We start from the raw sequence: 25883 nt of genomic DNA, 5'->3' as shown, positions 1-25883 counted from the left end.
TTCCAATAGAAAAAGTTTGAAGGGTACTGTGTTGATATTCGCATACCACATCCACCACTTTCAGTAGTCATAACGTTTGTTAGCAAATTAAATCAAGTGATGTTTAACATGACATTGACCCTGATGTCCTAGTTTAAGTGATGTTTAACTTGGTATTAACCCTGATGGTGCTATTTTTATTTTAAATGTATTCCGTTATAACTCTCAGTCCTGTAATTACATTTTTTTTTCTTTTTTTAACAAGAAATTTATTTATTAAATTATTATGTATGACACAGGCAATCATACATTTATATAAATGAAATAAAACTATATTGACATCATTTTAGTTGCAAACGTTATACATCACAAACCATATTGACATAATTTTAGTTATAAACATTATACATCACTTATAATCTATCAAGTCATCGTCAGTCAGACATTACTTAGTTCATTCAAATCCTGCCTTCTTTTAAACCTTGTTCCTTCTCTCCATGTATTGTTCCCACAATTTCCATTTTTTAAATGTAATTTGCTTTGCTCCTACCCTTTTCTAAAGATCCCAATTACAGTTGTTTTATGTCTGTTAATATATTCACTACTTCGAGTAAAGTTGGTTTAGACTTTCATTTCCATTTTCTAGTAATTGCTTTTTCAGCAGCCGCATAATTAGACTCATCGAGACCTTACTGTATGTCTAGGCAGTTCTGATTCTGTATCATAGCTCAAAAAAATAATTTCCCTAGTTACACCAATCTACTCACCCAATATCTCCAACAGGGCAGTCTGCAGGGAATCTTTAGTTTGCCAACTCATTACACTCCCAGAAAGTATGCTCCCAGTTACTTCTTTCTCCCCCCATCACATCTCCAACATTTGCTGTCTACCTGAGGAAAACATTCTGTGGAGTCTACTTGGAGTATAAGTAATTTATAGTTTTTCAACCATCCAGCTGAAGATGATTCACTTGTAGATGTAGCTACTGGAAGTTGCTATATATTTAAAGACAGCCAGTATTACAAATATTGTTTCAGAAGATCTGTGTTCATAATTATTATGGTTGAGTTCTTGGAAAGGATATAATATACATCTATAATCTTACCTTATACCTGTTCACTTTCAGTAGTGCTTTCTTTTTCTTCTTTCTTCTTTTGTATCAGTTGTTTGCTAAGTACTGATAGCTCCTTTGTGGTCCTGTACATTTCCATTACCCTGTAAATGTGCCAGTAGAGCTTTTGTTTAGTTAACTTTATAGAGAGGGATCATATTAATGAAATTATGATTGTAATGTTTAGTCACATTGCATATTTTCTTAACTGAGCTGTACATGTTCTATAATCCCAGGAAACCAACTTGAATTTTTGCGCAATCAGCCTCAGTTCCAGCAGATGAGACAAATTATTCAGCAGAATCCATCATTGTTGCCCGCTTTATTACAGCAGATAGGAAGGGAAAACCCACAGCTACTGCAGGTGAGTTCCCAGTCATTGTTTGTAATGTGGCCTGAAAACAAATCATAAAATGCAGCACCATCTTATGCTAGTGACTTATCTTTTTTAATGTGATACCATTTGTAAAACGTTATGAGCAGTTAACGCTCACAAGCAAACAAGCAAACTTTTTAAAATATCTCCGGATGAAAAAGGAATTACAGAGAATAGTTGAGGCTGTGGTAAAAATAATTAGTTTAAACAGAAAAGGCGTATTAGTGCCTGTTAATTGCTATAGAGATTATTTTTTGCTTTACTTTTCATTTCTGCATTTTTCATTTTTAGGTATTTTTTGCAGGGGGCTTTGAAAACACTTGCACGTAACTGGCTTTATAAGCCCCTTCTTTTGCAGGACATTCTTAGAAAAATATGGAAGACAATGTAGACAAACTGCAAAGAAGAGTAACAAGGGGGATGCATTGCTCTGATGTCTTAAGGGTGACCAGGTCTCACTGACTGACAGAGTTTGTCATACTTTTTTCGGGCAGCAGTATATGACCTCTAGCTTGTTCTACCAATGTGAAGCTGGCTTGTGAATGAAGCTGATCTTCCTCTTGCCATCTTCAGTGTTTCTAACTAGTTAAGAAACACTAAGTGCTCATCTGTTTGCTATTAAGTCATTTTCATTTTTTTTAGCATTGCAAAGTACATTTATTATTTGTTTTTCTAAGAAAGTTAGGAATTTCAGTAGCATTTAAGTTCTGAATGCTGCTCTGATGCCATCTACAGCTCTGTGAGGCTACGAGTGTTTGTAGACAAAAATCACTCATACAGTGCTAATATTTGTGAGCTGCTTCTTCTTCTTTCGACTGCTCCCATTAGGGGTCGCTACAGCAGATCAACTGTTTTCATTTCTTCCTGTCATCTGCATCTTGCTCTGTCACACCAACCCCCTGCATGACCTCTCTCACCACATCCATAAACCTTATCTTAGGCCTCTGTCTTTTCCTGTTACCTGGCAGCTTCATCCTTAGCATCTTTTTCCCAATATACTCTGCATCCCTCCTCAGCACACGTCCAAACCAACGTAATCTTGCGCCTCTGGCTAATATTTGTGAGCACTGTACTAAAATAAAGATGCTGACATTAAAAGACTGTAAAAAGGCAACAAGCTTGAGAAAATGGATCTGGGAAAAGGAAAGAATATCAACAGATTCTGAACCAGAAAAGTTTCCTAAATAAGTAACCAAAGAAGAGCAAAGCTAAAAATAACTTCTCAAATGGCCTCAAACGTATCTTTACAGGAGTAATAGTATTTCCTAAAAATTGATAAGCCTGTGGTGTATGTTATAGGCATACCTTTCAAATGTCCAGAATTTTGCTGAATGTCCCTAATTTTTGCTTTGTTCCTTGTAAAATGTTTCATTTTTCTAGTAAATCACTGTTGTCAATCAGTAATGGTAAACATTAGAGTTTTGTACTTCTTGCTCATGAAATGACTGTTGATGCAAAATGTAATGCTCTTTTACGGATGTCCTTCTGTATCACTGTTGAAGTATTGTTAACCTTAGGGATCTCCTGCCAAGGATAGCCCAACATCTGGCCAGTACACCAAAGACTTAGATCTTGTATGCACAGTATATGACATGTATGCTCTCTACACAGGGCGTAGGGCATAAAGGTGACATATGGACGTAGTTATTCAGGACTTCTTTGCCACCATTCTGAATGCCATCATGGTCTGAACACCCTTTGCTGTGCTGAATACCAACCTGTCAGGGAAGTGCCCTGTTGGGGTCTTTTTTCCTTTTACTGTTGGGCTGTTTTTTTTTTTTTTTTTTTTTTTTTGTTACCTGGAATTCATATTGTGATGCCCCTCCTCTGGGCCAGTAATCAAGGAGCCTCAATCCTTACCACTGGTACCTGTGAGGGATGTTCACTTGGAACAAAATAGATATACACAGTATTTCCAGATGCAGCTCTCTGCACCAAGCACAATTTCTCTTAAGAGCATACAGGGGACATGTTCCTGCCTGGGGCTGGATTTCCCCCTCTCTCACCAGGCCACAAATAAGACTCCCCACTGAAACAGCTGTAGAGTTCAGTCCTCAGCCAAGTGTTCCAAGGCAAGTCCTCCATGACCCCCTCTGTGAAACCAATGCTCTGTGTCCCTGCTCCAAGAAGTTGACACACACATACACACACATGCACGCACGCGCACACACACACACACACACACACACACACTCACTCTCTCTCTGAGATTTGATTTTCACACACACATACACCTGGGAATGGCTGGCACAGATTCATCAGCTGTGCTCCCTCTGCCCAGACTATAAGGTAGATACTGCCACCAGAACAGTCCAAAGCCAGCTACTCTAAGGCTCTTACAAGGGTGCCTAATTCTACTGAGTAAATTAATACAAAATTAATACAATGGGTAGTGTTTGATAATGCAGTGAGGCTTTCAGGAGTGGCCACAGTGTCACCAATAAATATATGTACTCTTAAAGGTTAAAATATTCGCTAAAAGACCCACCACAATGAAAAGTTTAAAAATATTTAACAATAAAGAATAAAAGAACATGAAAATACTAAATATCTCTTTACAATAAACACCAGAGTTTTCGTAACAGGAAATGTTAAAAATAACACAAATGGAGAGATTCATACAGATACAGAAAAACGATACTTAACTAATCTCACTATATTTTCCTTACTATTCTAAAGAATTAATGTCCCATAGTTCACTTACTAGACCAAGCCATGATTAAGTGGGTAAGTGTTCTTCCTTCTTGTCAGTTTTCACAAACAGGCTGCTCTGAGACTTCTGATGTGAAGTTGTTAAATCTCGACGTTTATTCACACTGATGGGTTCCGAGCCGATCCTTGGCTCCGACACGGCCGATAGCAAAGCTCAAGGTTTGCCAGTAGCTGAGACCAAGCCCCTTATCCCACAATGCACTGCTGGAATTACCTCAGAACTAGTTTGCCGCGGCAACAGAGATCTCAGTGATCCAGCTAGCTCGGACCATTTGTGGGAAAAAAACCAGCAAGTTTTATAAAAAAAAAAACTTTCTTTTTTTGTTTTTCATAAGATAGTGTGTTAGTGTTTGATAATTAGATAATAGAATCTATAGATGTTCATCGTGTTTCACTGTTGCAGTCATTAGTCTTGGGGTTATCTTGCTGGCAGGCTACCTGTAGTTGGCCTGAATTCCAAAGTCCTGGTCCAGCGTCGGTTGCTGTCGCCTCTTCTCTGATGTCAGTGCACCAGGGGTATAAAAGATGCAGCCGACGCCATTTTCTTCAGTCTTTCTTGTCGCGCGGTGCCCGAAGCATAAGCAGTTCGCAAGTGCCGGTCGGCCGACTCCTGAGAGTTTCAAAATCGAATTTCAGATCCAATGTCTTCATTAAAGCTAAGTACCCCATTGGGCAAAATTTTTTCTTGCTCCAGACCAATGTCAGAAAAAATTAACAGTTGTATTTCTTGTGGGAAGCAAATACCTCATAAGGATTTTCACTCTTATTGTATTCCTTGCCTAGGCCCTGATCACAACGTTGCTAGCTGTCAGTTTTGTGCTAGATTTAACCAACGCACTGTTAAGCGTCGGTACGATTTTGCCTTTCATTACTTTGGCCGAAGGTTTAATTATATAATGCCGTCGAAACAGCCGACCGAAGTTTACAAAAAGCGCAAGGAAAAGGACAGGCATCCAAGATCCAAAACCGACGACGAGGCCCCCGCTAGGCCAGTCACCGGTTCTCAGTGAGGCGCTTTTGCAGCCCCTGACGCCCGATACCTCAGAGCCACAGGCCGCTACCGACTCCCACATGGAGCCGACTAGGCCTCTGGATACTCAAGGTATTGGACCCTCGGAAACTATTCCCTCAGATGGGTCCGGAGACGCTGAGCAGGCATTGGCTTCTGAGGGTGTTTTCAGACCTACACAAGTATATGTCAAGCCTACCTCAGCTTCAAAGACAAAAACTAAAACAGCTCTAAAGACAAAGAAACTAAGTACAGCATTCTCCTGGACAGGCCTCCATGCCTAAGAAACAGATGCTTAAAATGGCCGAAGATCTAATTACTTTGATCAGGGGTTCCCATCCCCCTCTTGATAAGAGGCCTAGGCAGGAGGCAGAATATGACTCCTCAGATCAGGTTTCAATTTCCTCTGACTCCTCTTCTGAACAAGGATACTGTTTCCCTCCCTATGAGGATTCTGATGCTGAAGAATCTATTCCTTCAGCCTCTCCTCCTGAGGATTATTCTTTTGGGGAAACCCTGCATACCATGAGGGAGCATTTTCACTGGGAGAGCCAAGATTATTCATAATCTAAGAAAAGGCTCAGAGATTTTCTTTTACTACCTCAGCACAGACCTCTTGCTATTCTGTTCTAGACATTGTAGATGATGTATTTTCAGAGTCCAGCCCTGTCCCCTGACTGTTTACCTCCTGCACCTGCTAAGCCAGACAGATACTACAGGGTTCCAGACTCTCATAAATTTCTATATAAAAACCCTGCTGCTGACCCAGAAACTATATCTCAGGGTCCCAAAGGGGTCAAGGCTTCCACTGCAAAAAACTCCGTCCCCTTTGATAGAGATTCTAGGGCACTGGACAGATGGGGGAAAAAAGTTTACACTTCTGCTACCTTGGCTGTGAGGGCTTTAAATTGCCAGTTTCATATGCTTAAATATCAGCAATATTTAATGTCACTGCTTAAACAGAAAATGTTGACAAATTATGAATGTTCTGATAACAAGGAAATGCAGGATTTATTGCATGCAGCTGAACAAGTGGGAAAGCATACTTTGCAATGTGGTTTTGCTTCCCTGGAGGCCTCATGCAGGGCCGTAGTTACAGGTTCTGTCATTAGAAGGCATGCTTGGTTAAAGGAACAGAATCTGCCTGATCATGTTAAAGCAAAATTATTGGGTGCTCTATTACAGCATGATACTTTGTTTGGTGTTAAAGCAGAAGAGGTGATGAAGAAAATGGAGGATAAAGCGGAATCCATGCAGACAGTTAAGGATTTCCTACAAGTATAGCCACCCAGATTTAGCAGGAACTGGCCTACAAAAAATTGGTCCATTCCAGTGTCAGACAGGCCACAAAGAGGCAGATACAGATGCCCCAGAGGCAGATCCCAGCCCCAAGGCTCATACAGGCCTAAACAATGGGGTGCTTCTACCGCCAAAAGCGGAGAGGACAAATCACAACCATACAGGAAACAGTCCCAATGACCTTCCTCTGCCAGAACCAAGCACTTGTCTTTTGGCAGCCCCCTTAGGGGGAAAACTAGCACTTTTTTCACCAAATTGGCACACGGTTACTCAGGACAAATGGGTCTTGAACATAGTGTCTCAGGGCTACAGGTTCCACTTTCACACCCTGCCAAGAACAAAAGGAATGCCAGACCTGCCACACAATCAATGGGCAGAGGCACAAAAGCAAGTTTCATCCCTCATGGACAGGGCCATTCAGCAAGTACCACAACAAGAGCAGGGACAAGGATTTTACTCAAGACTTTTCCTGGTGCCCAGAAAGGACAAAGCCTGGAGACCAATACTGGACCTGTCTATTCTAAACACATTTCTGGATGTTCCAAAATTCATAATGTTGACTCTGCAACAGATGCTGCCCATGCTGGGCAAGAAGGCTTGGCTTGTTACTTTGGACCTAAAAGAGGCATACCTGCATGTCCCAATCAGACAATCTTGCAGAAGATACCTCAGATTCATAGCTGGCTCAATGCACTACCAATTCTCTGCACTGCCCTTTGGCTTATCTCCTGCACCCAGGGTCTTCACCAAATGCCTGGCACCAGTAATTGCATTTTGCAGACAAAGAGGAATTCAAATATATCCTTACTTGGGACAACTGCCTTATTCAAGCAGAGAACAAAGACATTCTGCTACAGCATCTGGCATTTGTAAAAAGATTACTAATTTGCCTAGGGTACACAGTAACCGAAAAGAAATCAAAACTAGTACCCTCTCAAGAGATAATATTCCTGGGTGCAAGCTTAAATACAACTGCCCACATGGCTTATCTCACGCCAGACAAACAAAGACAACTGACTTCTTACTTCAAAATGTTGGCAACAAAGACCCAGTTATCTGCAAGAAAAATTCTGCAGGCTTTCGGCTTCATGGCATCCTGCATACTGCTAATTCCATATGCCAGACTGCATATGAGGAAACTACAATGGTATCTAAAAAGTGTTTGGACCCAACATTGCCACAGCCTGGAAGCATTAATTACCCTCATTCCCTGCCTGCAACAGGAGTTTCGATGGTGGGCTCAGGCCTGTCACCACAACAAGGGACAGCCATTCACTTTACCCACAGCCAGGCAGACACAACGTATGCATCAGATTATGCCTGGGGGACCCACATGGCAGGAAAATGTATTCAGGGCACATGGCCCGCAAGCCAGATGCATCTTCATATCAATCAAAAAGAGAAGCTAGCTGTTCAGAATGCCCTGACAGCTTTCAAGGATCTACTTCAGCCAGGACAACTACTATTAAAGACGGACAATACTACAGTCATGTGGTACATAAACAAGCAGGGAGGCACACATTCCTATCCCCTCTGCAGACAAGCCATGACTTTGTGGGACACAGCATTGACTTATCATGTTCACCTGCAAGCACAATTCCTGCCAGGAAAAGCAAATACTCTGGCAGACGAACTAAGCAGAAAACTCATGGATCCCCATGAGTGGAAACTGAATCCACAAGTCTTCAGCATGATAACAAGGAAATAGGGATGCCCAGACATAGATCTTTTTGCCTCCCCTCACAGCTGCCAACTACAGAAATTCTGCACAAGGATTTACCACAAGCAAGCATTGAAAGTGGATGCCCTATCCTTCAGCTGGAAAAACCTAACAGTATATGCCTTTCCTCTACTGCCTCTCCTCCTCAAGGTACTAGTAAAGGTCAGACAAGAGAACCCAAAAATGATACTGATTGCCCCAGACTGGCCACGCCAGCATTGGTACCCAGTCCTAAAGAACTTGTCTCAAGAACCAGCCTGGACATTGCCTCAGACTTCTCACTTACTGACCCAACAAAGCAATCGGATCCTGCACAGCCACATCAGTACCTTAAATCTGGCAGCATGGCCGATAATGTAGCCATTCATAACACTCCACTCTCCAAAGCTGTAATGGATGTTATCTTGGAGGCCAGGAGGCCCAGTACCAGAAAATCTTATGCAGAAAAAAGGAAGAGATTCTGTGCTTGGAACCAGGAATAAGGAATTGACATGTTTGTACCAAATATTCCTCAGATTTTACAATATTTAACTGAGATGCTGGACAAAGGCCTGTCCTTTTCATCAATTAAGATTCATGCCTCTGCCATTTCAGCCCATTACAATACGGAACCACCTATCTTTTCTCATCCTTTAATAAGACAGTACCTCAGAGGGGCCAAAAACATAAGACCCCCCAAGAAGAGCACCAATACCTGCATGGGACCTAAATTATGTTTTGGAAAAACTCACACTGCTTCCTTTTGAGGCAGCCTCAAAAGTGGATATTAAATTCTTATCCTGGAAAACAGCTTTGCTCCTAGCAATAACCTCTGCAAGACGAGTCTCTGAGTTGCAGGCACTTATGGCTGTGGAATTTTTTATCATTTTCCATCCAGACAGGGTTTCTCTGAGGACGAACCCTACATTTATGCCTAAGGTGGTGTCCAGTGTGGCTCTTAACCAAACCATTCACTTGCCTACCTTTTATCCAAACCCACAGAACAAGGGTGAGAGACTTCTGCATTCTTTGGACATACACAGACAGCTACGCTTGTACTTGGACAGAACTAAAGCTTTCAGAAAGACTGAGCAAATTTTAGTGGCATATGCTGCAGGATCACAAGGAAAGCCTATCTCAAAACAGACTATTTCAAAATGGATAGGCTATTGCATTTGGTTCTGTTACTCGCAACATGGCAAGTCAGTGCCTAAGGGCATTAGGCCACATTCTACCAGAGCAGCAGCCACTTCAGCAGCCTTCCTCAGAGGAGTACCAACCAAAGACATCTTAGAGGCTGCAACTTGGAGTTCAGTGCACACTTGTACAAAGCACTACCTCTTACCTCTCTACTCTAAATCCGGAGCAGGCTTTGCCACTGCAGTTCTGCAGAGCCTCATAGCCTCTCCTAATCCTATTTAGCCCAACCACCCATCCTCAGCTTTGGGATTCAACCCAAGAGTAATGACTGCAACAGTGAAACACGATGAACATAGTACAGTTGTGTATCTACCATAAATGTAGATGTTAGAGTGTATTCACTGTTGCAGTCCAGGTTACTCTCCCACCATCCCCCTGTCATTTGCTGGGTCTTATCTGTACTTCTCTCTTCTATACAGCCTATGTGGTGTATTTGCTTGTAGATGAAGGAAATGTTTATCTTAGTGCATGAATGTTGTTTGGCTAATCTATTTAGCATACCCTTTTGGGGGCACCTGACATCTAGTGCAAGAAAAACTGAAGAAAATTGCGTTGGCTGCATCTTTTATCCCCTGGCGCACTGACGTCAGGGAAGAGGTAACCGCAACTGACGCCGGACCAGGACTTTGGAATTCAGGCTGACTGCGGGTAGCCTGCCAGCAGGATAACCCCAAGAGTAATGACTGCAACAGTGAATACACTCGAACATCTACATTTATGGTAGGTACACAACTGTACTTTTTAGATAGTGCCCTCTTGGCTTAGTTGGTTTGCGTGCGCCTTTAGCCCTATTTAGACTTATTAATCTTTTTCTAATAGTCAGGGTTTTTCTCTGTGGGCCTCTTTAGCCCTATATTTGTAATCTATAGTTATTTGTTATAGATTGTGCCTGGATTGGGCTTAGTTATTTTGTGGGTCTTTACAAGTTAAGTAAGGATGTTACTGTCATACTTTTTGCAGTATACTGGTTTGTTTTACTTAACTATGTCGGATGACAAGGAAAAATCCCATCCTAAATCGGGATTCAAAAAATGCCCAGATTGTGGGCAGAAAATGTCCGTCACTGACGGACACATTCAATGTGTCTACTGTCGGGGGGCTAAACACCTCCAAAACACTTGCAGCATTTGCCATTTTTTTTCTTCAAGAGTCCTCTTGGAGAGAAGGAGGAAGCTTATAGACAGGGGGTTACTACAGCATTCCTTTTCTGAGGTGTTGTGTGGCCATGAGGGTACTAGCACGTCCTCCAAATCCACAAAATCTTCAGATCCTAAAGTGGCAAAAAAGGCAAAAACTTCAGAGGGAGGGTCATCGGTTCCACAGACCTCAGAACCGAGCGTACCTTTGATTCGGAGCCAGCTGTCAGTATTGAGCCGGTCTCTGAAGTTCCCTCTTCTCCTCTGCTCCAGTCAGCACCTTTGGTGCATTCATCTAAGTCCTCAGTCAGCCTTTCAGATTTGGACATGGATCGGCTAGTGCAGAAGCTTTTACAGGCACCAGGACTTGCCAAATTGTTGTCGGCCCCGACCAACTCTTCGGTGCCAAAGACCATGGAACCGGATTTGTCTACTCCTCCTCCAAGCCGTACTGGACTCTCGGAGCTGAAGGATACTGAACTGATGATTGTCGAACCCTTGGAGCTGATACCCGCACCGGTGTTATCGGCTCCACCTACTCGGATGTCTTCGTCACCGACCAAGGACTCTAGGAGCCAACGCTCTCCCATCAGGTCTGGGGAGGATAGTCGAACCGATTTGTCGGTGCCAACTCTTCCTCTCGGAGCTTCGATTCGGATGACCTCGGCTCCTACCTCGGGCTCGGAGCCCAGGGTTTCGGTGCGGGCGGATTGGACGGTACTCTTGAGTCCGTCCACTCCTTTTCGTTGGAGCCATGGTGCCTTCGATGCTATGAGGAGAGTTTTGTCTCCAAAGACAACGTCAGCATTTGTTCAGCCTTCCCTCTCCCATCAAGCTCCTGTGTCTGCTTCTTCGTCTACCAGTCCCACTAAGCGTAGAGACCCCAAGCCATAAGTACCCCCACAGGGCATCCCCTGCTCTTCTGAGACCTTCCCAGATTCCCCCACTGAGGAGGTGCCCAGGAAGAGACTGTGCAAGAGGAGGCACTTCTTTGACATCTGACACAGACTTGGATGAATCAGGAGAGTCCCCTCGATCCCCCTCTGAGGATATCTCCTTTGCAGAGAAACTAGAGATCCTTAGTCAGAGGGGCGATTGGCAGTACAAGACCCCTACTGAGGACGAGTCTGTGCTCTTGAAGGCTTTTGGGTCTCAACCTTCCACTTTTTAGGTTTCTCCGCCTTACGACGAGCTCATGGAACTGATCTCTCATAAGGCGTGGGAGTCACCGGAGGCCATGGAACCTGTTTCTCATAAGCCCAATAAATTCATGTCTGCCCCAGTGGACAAGCCATTTTTGACAAAGGGAGTGCCTGTTGATGCCATGGTGGTAGCTGCAGCCACCAAAAAGGAAGTGTCTGAGACATCCACATCTATCCATCCTCCTAACAGAGATTCTAGGGTCATGGATAGATATGGGAAACGCATGTTTAGTTCAGTGACTTTTTCTCTGCGATCACTGAACTACTTAACCCACTTTACGAGACTACAAAGAGATGATCTGAAAGAGCTAGGAGATGCTCTCCAGGGTATGGTAGCTGCAGGGGTGACCGACAAACTCAATGCCCAGCTCACTACCCTAAACTCAGTGGTACACTCGTCCATGCATCTCATATCCTATGCAGCTGATGGTTCGAGTAGAGCCACTAGTTCGGGCATTGCTCTTCGAAGACAAGCCTGGATGCATCTCTGTTCCTTTGCAGAACCCTTTAAGTCTTCCTTTATCAGCACCCCATTGGATGGTTCATCACTGTTTGGGCCTAAAGTAAAGGAAACTTCAACCAGATGTGAGCAGGAAGGGCAAGACCTTATCTGCCATTGGAGTCTATTTTTCTGCCCCTACTCGGCCCTACTCCAAGGGCCCTAGGGGAGGGAAAATGTGGTTCCGAAAAGCACAGGGAGCCTTTCAGGACACACGTGGAGAAACCCTCTCTAGAGGCAGAGGAGGGGGTTATAACAGAAGACGCCACCCCCTTGGCAGAGTGGGTCCACAGCAACAGGGTGACAGGGGTCAGTTCTCCGGTCAACCCTACCATCGCCCCTGAAAGGGGGCCCGACTGTTCAGCTCTGGAGGCAGTCGAGGGTTGCTTGTCTTTGTACCCAGAAGCCTGGCTAAAAATAACATCAGTTACATGGGTACAAAGCATCATTTCCAGAGGATATTTCATATCGTTCTCTTCCCCTCCCATTCCTGTAAACAGAATCCCAGATGTTCCACCCAATCTCAGGGAACAAGCAAATCGTAGAGATCCACAGGTTGCTAGAAAAAAAGAGTCATCCAACCAGTCCCAGCAGACCAAGTTGGATTCGGAACTACTCAAGATTCTTTTTGGTACCAAAGAAAACAGGGGACTGGAGACCTATCTTGGACCTCAGCAGACTCAACCAGTTCGTAAAGAAAGAGAAGTTCCGAATGGTCACGCTTCAGTCCGTTTTTCCACTGGATGTGCTCCATAAATCTCAAGGACTCACATAAAGATGAACAGATGCTCCAGAGATCACCTGCGTTTCCGTCTGGGAGCCAATCATTACTAGTTTCGAGCCCTGCCCTTTGGTCTCACTACAGCCCCCAGAGTGTTCACCAAATGCATGGCAGTGGTCACGGCTCACCTGAGACATCTAGGATTTCAGGTGTTTCCATACCTAGACGATTGGCTCCTCACCGCTACCACCAGGCATCAATTGACTCAGGCAACACAATACACTCTGACACTCTGCCATCAATTAGGCATTAGAATCAACTTCGAAAAGTCTGCCTTATCGCAATCGCAGCATACCGTTTTTTTTTAGGAGCAGAGTTAGATACCTTAACTACCACTCTACGTCTTTCTATCGAAAGAGTCTCACTTCTCCGCCAGCACGTCAGCTCACTGGTGACAAAGAACAAAGCTACAGCAGCAGAGGCATTGAAGGTGCTAGGTTTGATGGTGGCAGCAGTCCTGGCTATACCACTCGCAAGGATGCATATGCAAATTCTTCAATGGCGCCTCTTTGCTCAGTGGTCGTACCAGAAACTACCAATGCACCACATGATTCTCAGCATGGATTATTGCAAGAGAGACCTTCGGTGGCGGTTGAAGTCTCCATGTCACAATCGGAAGACCCTTGCCCCCCCCCGTAGCCACTGTGACCACAGACACTTCCCTGATAGGCTGAGGAGGGCATTTTCAGGGAAAGACTGCCCAAGGCACATGGACAGATCAAGAATCACATTTGCACATCAATGTTCTAGAGTTGAGAGTGGTACTTCTGGCGTTGCAGTACTTTCAGGACTCTCTCCCTCTAGAAACTATTGCAATTCAGATGGACATCATGTCAGTAGTCTGGTACTTGAACAAGCAAGGCGGAACCAAATCTTACCCCCTTTGTCGAGAAGCCCTCAGGGTCTGGCAATGGGCTGTGTCGTCCCAGTGTTTTCTGTTAGCAACGCACATTCTGGGGAAATCCAACGTGATGGTGGACAAGCTAAGCAGGGAGATATTGCTCCCTCATGAGTGGTCTCTCAAACAACAGGTTGCGGAGTTGATTTTCCGCAAATGGGGCAGCATTGCTGCGACCTCTTTGCCAGCCACATCAATTCAAAATGCAGAAGCTACTTTGCCCTAATACCACCTCCCGGTCTTCCCCCAAGAGATGCAGTTTTACATGATTGGCCCCCGGGTCTCCTTTATGCTTTTCCACCCTTCCCATTGATACCCAAATTTTTACAGAAAGCAAAATTGCTGGGAAAGACTTATTCTCATAGCCCTCTACTGGCCTCGACAGATTTGGTTCCCGTTTCTCCACCATCATCTGTTGGAAGATCCATGGATCCTGGACCCAGTTCCGGACCTTCTGACGCACCCGTCAGGGGACCTCCATCCTTCACTGCAGTCCCTGAAACTGACTGCTTGGCTAATCCATTTCCCCTAATTGCCAGGCTTCATTCAATTTCAGAAGATACAAGACAAATTCTCTTGTCCTCCCACAAGCCATCTACCAGGAAATTATATGGCAGTAAATGGAAAAGGTTCTCAATCTGGGCCAACACGCAGAAAATTGACCCTTTCCGAGCGCCGCTATCATCTATTTTAGAATTCTTGACAAAGATTTTTAAGGAAGGGGCAGCAGCTGCTACAGTTCGAGTCCCGTTAGCTGTCATGTCAAATTTTCAGCTTGGGTTTGGTGGCTCAAATGTTATGGGCCATAAATTATCTAAGACTTTTCTTAAAGGTGTTCTTCACATGAGACCTATCAAAATTCCATATTCTCCCTGGAATTTAAATTTTATGCTGTCTCAAATTATTCTTCCCCCTTTTGAACCAGCATCTTCTTGTAATCTCAAATATTTATCCTGGAAAACTATTTTTCTTGTGGCCATTACTTCTGCCCGCAGAGTGTCAGAACTTTAAGCATTATCTGTCAGACCACCTTGCATGATTTTCCATGCAGATAGTGTCTCTCAGAACAAACCCCTCATTTTTACATAAAGTCTGTTCTGAATCAAATGTCAATCAGGTCATTGAGCTGCCAGTCTTTTTTCCCAACCACTCTAGCAAATTGGAATACATTCTGCACAAACTTGATGTACACAGACAGCTCAGATTTTATCTTGACAGAACTAAGGATATTAGAAAATCAAATCAGCTTTTTGTATCTTTCTCAGAAGCCAGAAAAGGCAATCCAGTGGCTAAAACAACCTTATCTAAATGGTTATCCAACTGTATATCCTTTGTTTATGAGAATGTGAGCATGCCATTAACATACAAACCTAAGGCTCATTCTACCAGAGTCGTCTCTATGTCTTTTGCTTTTCAAGCTAAATTGCCCCTTGGCAATATTTGCACTGCAGCCATTTGGTCTAAGCCTCATACCATTATCACGCATTCCAAAGTAGATAAGGCTTCAAGGGACAGGTCTTCCTTTGGTTCCACGGTACTGAAGAACATACTTCCATGAGCCACCCAAGATTGAGGGTGCTAGGGACGCTACCCATCAGTGAGAATAAACGGCGAGATTTAACAACTTCACATAAAGAAGTTATGTACTTACCATAACGTTCCATGTGAGTTGTTTACCTCGCCTTTATTCTTACATCCCTCCCTCCTTCCCCCTCCTGGCTGACTGTTGACTTAGAGGCTAGTACCATCCTGCTTATTCAGTATTATAAAAGGGTGTGTGTGTATATATATATATATATATATATATATATATATATATATATATATATATATATATATATGTATATACTGTTACTCACAGCAAACAAGATCTGAGGTAATTCCAGCAGTGCATTGTGGATAAGGGGCTTGGTCTCAAGCTACTGGCAAACCTTGAGCTTTGCTATCAGCCGTGTCGGAGTCGAGGATCGGCTCTGAACCCATCGGTGAGAAAAATGGCGAGATAAACAACTCACATGGAACGTTGTATTAAGTACATAACTTCTTTTTTGTCTAGTATTAAAGCATCATTTCAGTGCTGGACTACAGAATGACATCAGATACATCTGGTTCCCACACTACCCCCTTTACTAGAAACGGAACCGGAATTTAGCACATGTGTGTCACAATACACACACACAAAGCTTTGTTAAGATATGATGTGAGAGTGTTCAATCTCGCCGTTTGTTTTTACACATGGGTTCGGAGCCGATCCTCGGCTCCGAGTCGGCCGCTTAGCAAAGCTCTGCATCGAGAAGAAGCTTGAGACCAACCTATCTCCCACAATTCCCTCTGCCCTTACCTCAGATCTAGTTTGCCGCTGCAACTGATCACATCGTTTGAAGAGCTCTGAGCCAACTTCAGATAAGATTTACCTTTTTTTCTTCAAAAATTTTGATCTAAAGTTATTGGATTGTGACACTTTTTAGTGTGTGTGTGTGTGTGTGTGTGTGTGTGTGTGTGTATGGGTCTTTGGTTCCGATTGTCTAAATCTTTGGTGTTTTAAAACAGTTTTGTTTAGAATTAGGGCCTAGGGCCTACCCCACTCACTAAATTTCGGATTTGACTTATAGTTATTACTTCAGAACTTTATTTCTTGGCCTTTGGCTTAGTTTAAGTGTATTGGTGTAATTTCACTAGCTGTTGTGACTTTTTTGACATGTCTGACAAAGTTAAGTCAGGGTTTAAGAGATATCAGTGCGGACAGAAGATGTCTGTCACAGACAACCATAGCTCCTGTGTTTACTGTCTTGGCCCTCTCCATCTTCAGGAGGACTGCTGCATATGTCACTCCTTTAGTGGAAGGGTCATGACAGATAGGCGCAGGAAGCTCATGGACAGGGGTCTTCTGAAGCCTGCCTTTCAAGAGGCTTTAGATAAGTCAGACCAGACTAAATCTTCGAAGGAGTCTAAGACTTCGGAGCCTACGTCATCGGCTCCAAGCTCTTCTTTTAAAGTTCGTTCACCGGTTCCACAGACTTCGGGGCCGAGTATCGAACTAGTGTCTGTCACCGAGCCTCGAGTCTTGGAACTGGTGACAGAACTGCCCCCTCCGGCTCTTTTGAGGTCGGCACCGTCTTCGATTTCTTCGACGCAGTCTTCCAGGCCCCTCTCCGACACCGACGTAGACCGTGTGGTACAGAAGCTGATGGAGAACACGGCCCTATCCAAAGTTATTGCAGTCTCCTCTCAGTTGGTGTCGAGACTCGAAGGCCTTCCCTTGTCTCCATCTGATCCTCCTCCGAGACCTGTTCAGCCCTCGGAGCCGGGAGACGCTGATTTGTTGATTGTAGAGCCCTTGGTGTCGGAACTGTCCCTTTATCGGTCGGCGCCGTTTACCTCGACTCCGTCGGAACCTCTCCCGGACTCGCGGAGCCGACGATCTATCCTTGGTTCCGGGACCAAGAGCCGAACCGATGTTTCAGTGCCGACTCTCCCTCTCGGTGCCTCGGCACGGATCACCTCGGCTCCGTCCTCGGGATCGGAGCCCTTGGCTTCTGCGTCGGAGATTCCTCCACGTTCTTCAGAACTGGGGGATTCCTCGGCTCGGGGTCCGGGGGCCTTCGATCTTATGAGGAAGGCATTGTCTTCCCAGACAACTACCTCAGCAGAAACAGCGTCTCCCTCCCATAAAGGCCCGTTATCCTCTTCTGCACCTACTGCTACTCAAAAGCGTCGAGCACCAGTGTCTCAGCCGTTCCAGAGGGAGCCCCCTATTCCTCGGAGGCTTCATTGGATGCCCCCCCCCCGAGGAAGTCCCGAGGAAAAGATTGTGTAAGAGGAGGCACTTGGATTCTCCACAAGAGTCCTTAACATCGGACACTGACTTGGATGAGTCAGAAGGGTCCCCAAAATCATCCTCGGAGGATGTCTCCTTTTCTGACATCCTGGAGATCCTAAAACAAAGAGGTGATTGGCAAGCCCTACCCCCTTCTGAGGATGAGTCAGTCTTGCTGAAGGCATTCGGTGCTCGCCCTTCTTCCTCCTGGGTCACTCCGCCCTTCGATGAGTTGATGGATTTGATTGCTCGAAGGGCGTGGGAGACACTTGACACTGTGGAGCCAGTCCCCAGAAAGCCTAATAAGTATATTACGGCCCCTCAGGATAAGGCATACCTCACAAAGGGAGTTCCAGTGGACGCTATGGTGGTGGCACCTGCCACTAAAAAGGAGATGTCTGAATCTTCCTCATCTGTCCATCCACCTAACAGAGATTCTAGGACCATGGACAGGTATGGGAAGCGCATTTTTAGTTCAGTGACTTTTTCCATGCGATCGCTGAACTATTTGACACATTTCACACGTTTACAGAGGGATCTAGTCAAAGAGTTGGGAGATGCCCTCCAGGGTACTACAGATGCTGCTGTCGCGGAGAAGGTTACAGCACAGCTCAATACCCTTACTTCAATTGTGAACTCGTCCATGAGGCTCATTTCGTATGCAGCCGAAGGGTCGAGTAGGGCTGCGGCTTCAGAGATTGCTCTCCGTAGACAATCCTGGATGCGCTTATGCTCCTTTGCGGAAGCCTTCAAGTCTTCCTTTACTAACGCCCCATTTGATGGTGCCACTCTCTTTGGCCCCAATATAAAGGAGACCCTTACCCGGTTTGAGCAAGAGGGAAAGACTCTGTCTGCTGTCGGAGTCCGTTTTTCCACCCCATCCAGACCGTACCCCAAAGGGCAACGAGGTGGAAAAATGTGGTTTTGTAAACCCCAGGGTTCTTTCCCAAGCAACACAGGGTGATGCCCCCTCCAGAGGCAGAGGGGGGGCAGAAGTGGAAGACGTCGCCCTGGCGGCAGAGGGGGTCCGCAAAACCAAGGCGACAGGGATACGGTCCCTGGGAAGCCTTTCCAGCACTCCTGAAGGGAGGCCCGACTGTCCTGCTCTGGAGGCAGTCGGGGGTTGCTTAGCTTTATACCTTCAGGCCTGGCAAAGTCTTACCTCAGACAGATGGGTAAAAAGCATTATTACCAGAGGTTACAAAATTCCATTTCTATTTCCCCCGTTACCGCAGAAAAGATTCCCAGATGTACCGCCCCATCTGCGAGAACCTGCAGCTATAGAAATTTCAAAGCTGCTAGAAAAAAGAGTCATCCAACCAGTCCCGGCGGACCAAAGAGGATTCGGAACTTACTCAAGGCTCTTTTTAGTTCCAAAAAAGACAGGGGACTGGAGGCCAATTCTGGACCTAAGCAATCTCAATACCTTCGTCAAGAAAGAAAAGTTCCGGATGGTCACGCTTCAATCGATCCTTCCATTCTTACAGAAGGACGACTGGATGTGCTCAATAGATCTCAAGGACGCATACTACCACATCAAAATGGCCAGAGCGTCCAGGGATCACTTGCACTTCAGGCTGGGAGCCAGTCACTATCAGTTTTGGGCCCTGCCCTTTGGTCTAACCTCAGCCCCCAGGGTTTTCACCAAATGCATGGCAGTGGTAGCGTCTCACTTGAGACGACTAGGATTCCAGGTGTTTCCGTATCTGGACGACTGGCTCCTTACTGCCACCACCGAGCGTTGACTGATTCAGGCCAGGGATTACACACTCGAAATTTGTGTTCAACTCGGAATTTCCATAAATTTCGAAAAATCTGCATTACAGCCATCAGAGCATATCTCATTCATAGGAGCAGATTTGGATACCCGTTGCTTGATTCTAAGACTAACCCCAGAAAGAATAGCCTCTCTACAAAATCACATATCTCTACTCCTGTTGTCCAAGAAATCCCCGGCCAAACTGGTTCTAAAGGTTTTGGGACTCATGTCGGCTTCCCTCATTGCAATACCCTTGGGAAGACTGCACATGAGAGTTCTTCAATGGCTGCTGTTCGCACAATGGTCGTTCCAACAGTTACCGCTGACACACGAAATTCACATCACAAACATCTGCAAGACACGCTTATCTTGGTGGCTACAGAATTGCAATCTCACCGGCGGCCGGCCGTTTGTGCTACCCACTCCAACAGCTACAGTGACCACGGACGCTTCCCTGATAGGGTGGGGGGGCAACTTTCAGGGACAGACAGTCCAAGGCGAATGGACCAATCTAGGGTACAACCTGCACATCAATGTTCTGGAGATGAGGGCAGTGTTCCTAGCGTTGCAACACTTTTCTCCCCTTCTACCTCTAGGGACCATTGCAGTTCAAACGGACAACATGTCCGTAGTCTGGTACATAAACAAGCAAGGGGGAACCAAATCTTAGCAGTTGTGCAGAGAGGCCATGAGAATTTGGCAATGGGCAGAGTCCACGGGTCGCTGTCTGATAGCAACGCACATCCCGGGGTTATCCAACGTCATAGCGGACAGGTTGAGCAGAGCCATCCTGTTACCTCACGAGTGGTCCCTCAAACAGACTATAGCGGACATGATATTCCGCAAGTGGGGCCAGCCTTGCTGCGATCTGTTTGCGTCTCCAATGAACGCCAAATGCAGAAGCTACTTCGCCCTATTACCCCCGCCAGGGGAAGTCCCCAGGGACGCTCTGATTCACGATTGGCCCCCCGGGTCTCCTGTACGTCTTCCCTCCTATACCTCTGATACCAAGGTTTCTGCAGAAAGCCAAGAATCTGGAAAGGACTGTAATTCTCATTGCCCCATTCTGGCCTCGTCAAATTTGGTTTCCATTTCTTCAAGCACACCAAATACGGGAGCCCTGGATCCTGGACCCCCGGAGCCAGATCTACTGACCTATTCGTCAGGGGCTCCCCACCCGTCGCTCCTGTCCCTCAGACTAGCAGCTTGGTTGCTCCGCTTCCCTTCTTAGCCAGGTCTGATCTTCTTTCTCCTGCAGTTCAGAACATTCTAGTAGCCTCTCATAAAGCTTCCACTACAAAAATGTACACTAGTAAGTGGAAGCGCTTTGTATTCTGGGCAACTGCACAACATTTAGATCCCTTAATAGCCCCACTAAACAAAGTTTTAGAGTTTCTATCCATGCTATTTCACCAAGGAGCTTCTCCTGCCACCTTGAGGGTTCAATTGGCTGCTATTTCAAACTTTCATGTAGGAGAGAATGGAGTGCCTATTATGACTCCTAGACTTTGTAAGGCTTTTCTAAAAGGGTCCTTTCATATTAGACCACCAGTCAGGTTCCCTACAGCTCCGTGGAATCTAAACCTCCTTTTATCCCAACTAATGCTACCACTCTTTGAACCAGCCTCGTCCTGTTCTTTAAAGTTCTTGTCATGGAAAACTCTCTTTCTAGTAGCTATCACTTCAGCCAGATGAGTGTCAGAACTTCAAGCTCTTTCCATTAAGCACCCATATTTGATTTTTCACCCGGATAGGGTAACCCTACGCACCAACCTTTCCTTTCTTCCCAAGGTTTATTCAGTCAACAACATTAATCAGTCCATTGAACTCCCCACATTTTTCAAAAACCATTCCAATAAGCTGGAATATATGTTACACAAGTTGGATGTTCATAGACAACTCAGATTCTATCTAGATAGAACAAAAGATCACAGAAAAGCAGACCAACTCTTTATAGCCTTTGCGGACAACAGAAAGGGCATGGCAGTGACGAAGCGTACTCTCTCCAAATGGCTATCTGATTGTATTACTTTTGTTTATACTGCTACTGAGCAGAGTTTGCCCACCAAACCGAAAGGACATTCTACTAGATCAGTCTCTACAGCTCTGGCTCATGCGGCCCGCCTACCTTTGGATACTATTTGTGCGGCCGCCACTTGGTCTAAACCACATACATTCATCACTCATTACAAAGTGGATAGGATTTCCAGGGACAGGGCAACCTTTGGTTCCACTGTGCTCAGGAACGTTCTTCCGTGAGTCTCTCAGGGTCACGGAGCTAGGGACGCTACCCATGTGTAAGAACAAACGGCGAGATTGAACACTCTCACATAAAGAAGTTATGTTCTTACCATAACGTTCCATGTGGAGTGTTCATCTCGCCTTTGTTCTTACATTCCCACCCTCAGGTCAGGAAGAACGTCCAGTTTAGAGGTCTGGTTTGGCTCTCCTGCTACTGATTTCTCTCTGCTGTTGCTGCTGGTTTCAGCTACACCCTGGTATGTATGTATGTATGTTTACATTCCTGTTGGGGATCTGGTATTGTTTTGCAAACTAGATCTGAGGTAAGGGCAGAGGGAATTGTGGGAGATAGGTTGGTCTCGAGCTTCTTCTCGATGCAGAGCTTTGCTAAGCAGCCGACTCGGAGCCGAGGATCGGCTCCGAACCCATGTGTAAGAACAAAGGCGAGATGAACACTCCACATGGAACATTATGGTAAGGACATAACTTCTTTTTATAGCATCTAGAAGCTATAAAACCATTTCAAAAACTTCCACCCTTCCAGGGTAGAAATTAGTTCACCCCTAAGGACAATAAAGTAGGATTCTTAGTCCTGGCTTTCACAGACATTTTGTCTCTGGCTGCAGTCAGAACTGTAACATACAATCTTTATGGCCTAAACGAGATAATTTTAATTTCAGACTTTTTTTTCAAAGTTAGCTGGACTGAGATTAACCTCTTCTCTTCCAGTATCTTCTGTTATAATATATTCATTTCAACAGTTAAAATGCAGTCTGACATACAGGTGTATTTCTTTTCTGTCCAGCAGTATCCTCTGTTGGTACATTTCTAACACAAACAGTTGTACAAATGCATTTTTCATCATAAGCATCTGTACAAATCGGCTTGATATTCAAATGACATATAATGCTTTACAAAACTCCAGCAAGCTCTGCTGGCATATGTTACACATCCACTGCCCTGCTTCTCCTGGCAAAGCTAGCAGTACCTCACATCATCACACATATCATCTAAGAAAGGAAAATGTCAGTATGGGAGACAGATTCCATATGAGGATCATCATGAACAGTGTTTCCTTTGTTTGGGTGCTTCCCACAACCATACCTCATGTAGTATTTGTAAAGCATTTGTGCCTAAGACTCTTAGAAGCCAGTTGTTTTCCCTGGCCGTCTATCTTGGGAACCAGAGGGTTAAACAGTTAGCCCAGGGTGGCATAGCAGAATTGATTAACCCCAAGGTACTCTCATTAAGCAAGAAGGCCAAGAAATCCTGGCTGGACTCTTTAGCTGTCCAGCCTCCACTGGACATCTCTCTAGAAGCAGGTCATAGCTCTGTGGGTTATCCATTGTCAACTTCTGATTTCTTTGCCATTACCCCATCGGAGGCCAGCATGGATCCTTCCTTTTGCATGGCCTCTGAGGCTTTGTAGATGTCTGCTGCTAATGTTGAGAAGCTGCGGTCAATTATCTCAGAGGACCCTAAAGGGATTCTGCTTATTCTAGTCAGGGGAAGAGTTCCACGTACTCTTGTTGAATCCCGTCAGGGTTCAGAATCTCAGGTATGTGTTAGGACTGACATCTCTACCAAGAAAAGACAGAAGACTAAACATTCTTCTGTACACCCCAGGGACATTCAAAGGAAATAGCAGGAGTGTACTCAGGGCCTGTGTAATGTCTTAATGGCCCTGAAACTACCTCAGGGATTTCTGTGCCTACCCCACCTTGGAATTCATCTCCTTCCAAAAGGCCTAGGGAATCTGATTCCTCTGATGATGATTCGGAGTCTGATGAAGGGTCCTTGTCTTACTCTTCCCAGATGTCTTCTTCTTTGGCTTATGGCTGTGATAAAGAGGAGTACATTAGCCCTGAGTCTCCTTTCGAGAAGGTGTCTTTTGTGGGGCAGTAGTCAGAATGATGGAATACTACAAGTGAGATTCTTCTCAGGTGTTTGATATCCAGAAGTATTATGAGTTGCTTCATGTGCACACTCCTAAACATTCCGCAGTACCTCCTGTGTTGGCTGCATTATTGGGCACCTTTATACTTGCTGATTCTCAGCCCCCTGCTCCAAAGAAACCTGACAGGTTCTATAAGCTTCCTGAGGATGGTAAGTTCCTGTTTAAGTGTCCTTCTGCTGATCCTGCTTTGGTGTCAGCTTCCTCTGACAAGCCTTCTAAACTTTTGCCTTCTATCAAACTTCTGCCTTCAGATAAGGATAGTAGGCCCATGGAAAGAAAGTCTCTACTTCTTCCCCTTTGGCATTTAGGGCCATCAATTACCAGAACCACATGACCACATTTGCTCTGGCCTTGATTGTCCAGGCTTGTCAGGTTATTTCTGACGCCCCTGATTCTGAAGCAGTCTACTGCTCTATCTGTTTTGGGTTCTACCTGTCTAGTGGCAATCAAGTGTTGCTATGATGCTACTCTTGCCTCTTCCAGAGCTGCTGTCTTTGGGTCTGTCATGAGGCATTATTCTTGGCTGTGCCTGCAGTCATTACTTGAAGACATTAAGGCTGAGTTGCTGGATGCTACTTTAGAATAAAAAAGTCTCTTTGGAACTGCTGCTATGTTTAAGCCTCTTCAAGAAAAAAATGTAAAACTTTGCAGGACCTTAAACATATTTTTGTGTCCCCTGTCCCTAAGTTCCAGAGGAGTTATTGTACTAGGTAGCTTTTGGTCACAGGCAGCCTCGTCAGGCCACTAAAGGTAGGAAGGGTGGTAGGCGAGCTCCTCCTGCTAGGTCTTCTCAAGCCTCCTTTATCTGACAAGCCTGCTTCTCTTTGACATCTTACCCCACCCCCCCACCCCCACAACCCTTGGCCATGTTCCACTGCCCCTTTGGCTGCCCCTCTGTATTCCAAACTGGCAACTCATCCTCTCAGATTCTTGGGTCTGTCCATAATCTGTTAGGGTTACTTCAAGATGTGTAAATCCCTCCATCCTTTTTCAGGGATTTCTCAGCCTCCTGCAGAGCAACTTCTTCATTTCTCAGAGATTCTTGGGTCCCTGGTGGACCAGTAAACTATTCAGCCTGTTCCTCCTTCCTGAGTAGGAAAAGGATCTTACTCCAGAATGCTCCTAGCTCCTTGATAGGAGGACTCTTGGAGGTTTATTCTGGATCTCACATTGCTCAACACCTTTCTTAAGGCTCCTTAGTTTCAAATGATTTCTCTTCAAACCCTGTTTCCTCTGTTGCTGCCCCATGCTTTTCTGGTGTCCTGGGATCTGAAGGTTGCTTACCTTCATATTCATATTCACCCTCTTTTCAGGAAGTTTTTACATTTCTCCATTGCTGCCTCCCATTTTCAGTTCTCTGCTTTGCCCTTTGGCCTCTCTATTGTCTCAAGGGTATTCACAAAATGCCTAACTCCTGTGATTGCCTTTTGCAGGCTTCAAGGCATTCAGAATTTTCTTTATTTAGATGACCTGATGAACCGGATACCTTCTCCCAGTTGCCTGTTACTGGCTCTAGAGTTCCCTATATCTCTTCTTCAAAGCCTGGGTGTTCACTGTCAAATTCCAAAAGTATGTTCTGACTCCCTTTCAGGATCACTTGTATCTGGGCTGCAGGATTCTGAAAATGCCAGTGTTGGCCTCTTTTCTACCGCCAAAGATTTTATCCTTGGCAGCCTTCTTTCAGTCTCTTCTTCCTTTCCCTTTCATTCCAGCCAGAGAGTTTCTTCAGGCACTGAGATTCATGGCTTCTTCTATTCCAGTGCTCGTTCTTGCCGGACTGCATATGCTGAAGCTTTAGTGGTAACTCAAGTCAGTTTGCTTCAGCATTGGCACCCTCTGGATTTCAGAATGCCTCTGTTTCCTTGTCTTGAGTGGGAATTGGAATAGGGTTGGGAGGGTGGCCTAATGGTTAAGGTGTTTGCCTTGCAAGCAAAAGGTGCAGGGTTTGAGTCTCACAAGGGATAAATGGCTAGGCTTAAAATTGCTCGCAAGGGCAGTTAGCTTAGTACTAATCTATGAACCTATGAATTTGAGTGGTGGATTCAACAACTTACCCTTAGTTCAGGCCTGCCCTTTCATCTTCCAGTCCCTTCTCAAGAAATGTTCACCAACGCCTCAGACATGGGGTGGGTAGAGGAGCTTCCTGCCACCGTCACCTGAAAGTTTAAGGTCTCTGGCTTCCCCATCAGAGGTCAGACCATATTAACA

General features: G+C 45.1%; 1 protein-coding gene across 3 annotated transcripts in view; it reads left to right on the top strand.

Moving 5' to 3' along the window:
• Positions 1 to 25883, top strand: part of RAD23B (RAD23 homolog B, nucleotide excision repair protein) — a 1748186-nt gene that overhangs the window by 1525848 nt on the left and 196455 nt on the right. For all 3 annotated transcript variants that reach the window (XM_044061046.1, XM_044061045.1, XM_044061047.1), the window contains one exon: positions 1327 to 1454. In XM_044061046.1, coding sequence (XP_043916981.1) covers positions 1327 to 1454 — 128 coding nt within the window. The remainder of the gene's footprint in view (positions 1 to 1326; positions 1455 to 25883) is intronic.

Source organism: Protopterus annectens, chromosome 2.part0, assembly GCF_019279795.1.
Source record: "Protopterus annectens isolate FY-2018-M chromosome 2.part0, PAN1.0, whole genome shotgun sequence".
NCBI classification, from domain to species: Eukaryota; Metazoa; Chordata; order Ceratodontiformes; family Protopteridae; genus Protopterus; species Protopterus annectens.
This window is presented reverse-complemented; position numbering and strand designations above follow the sequence as displayed.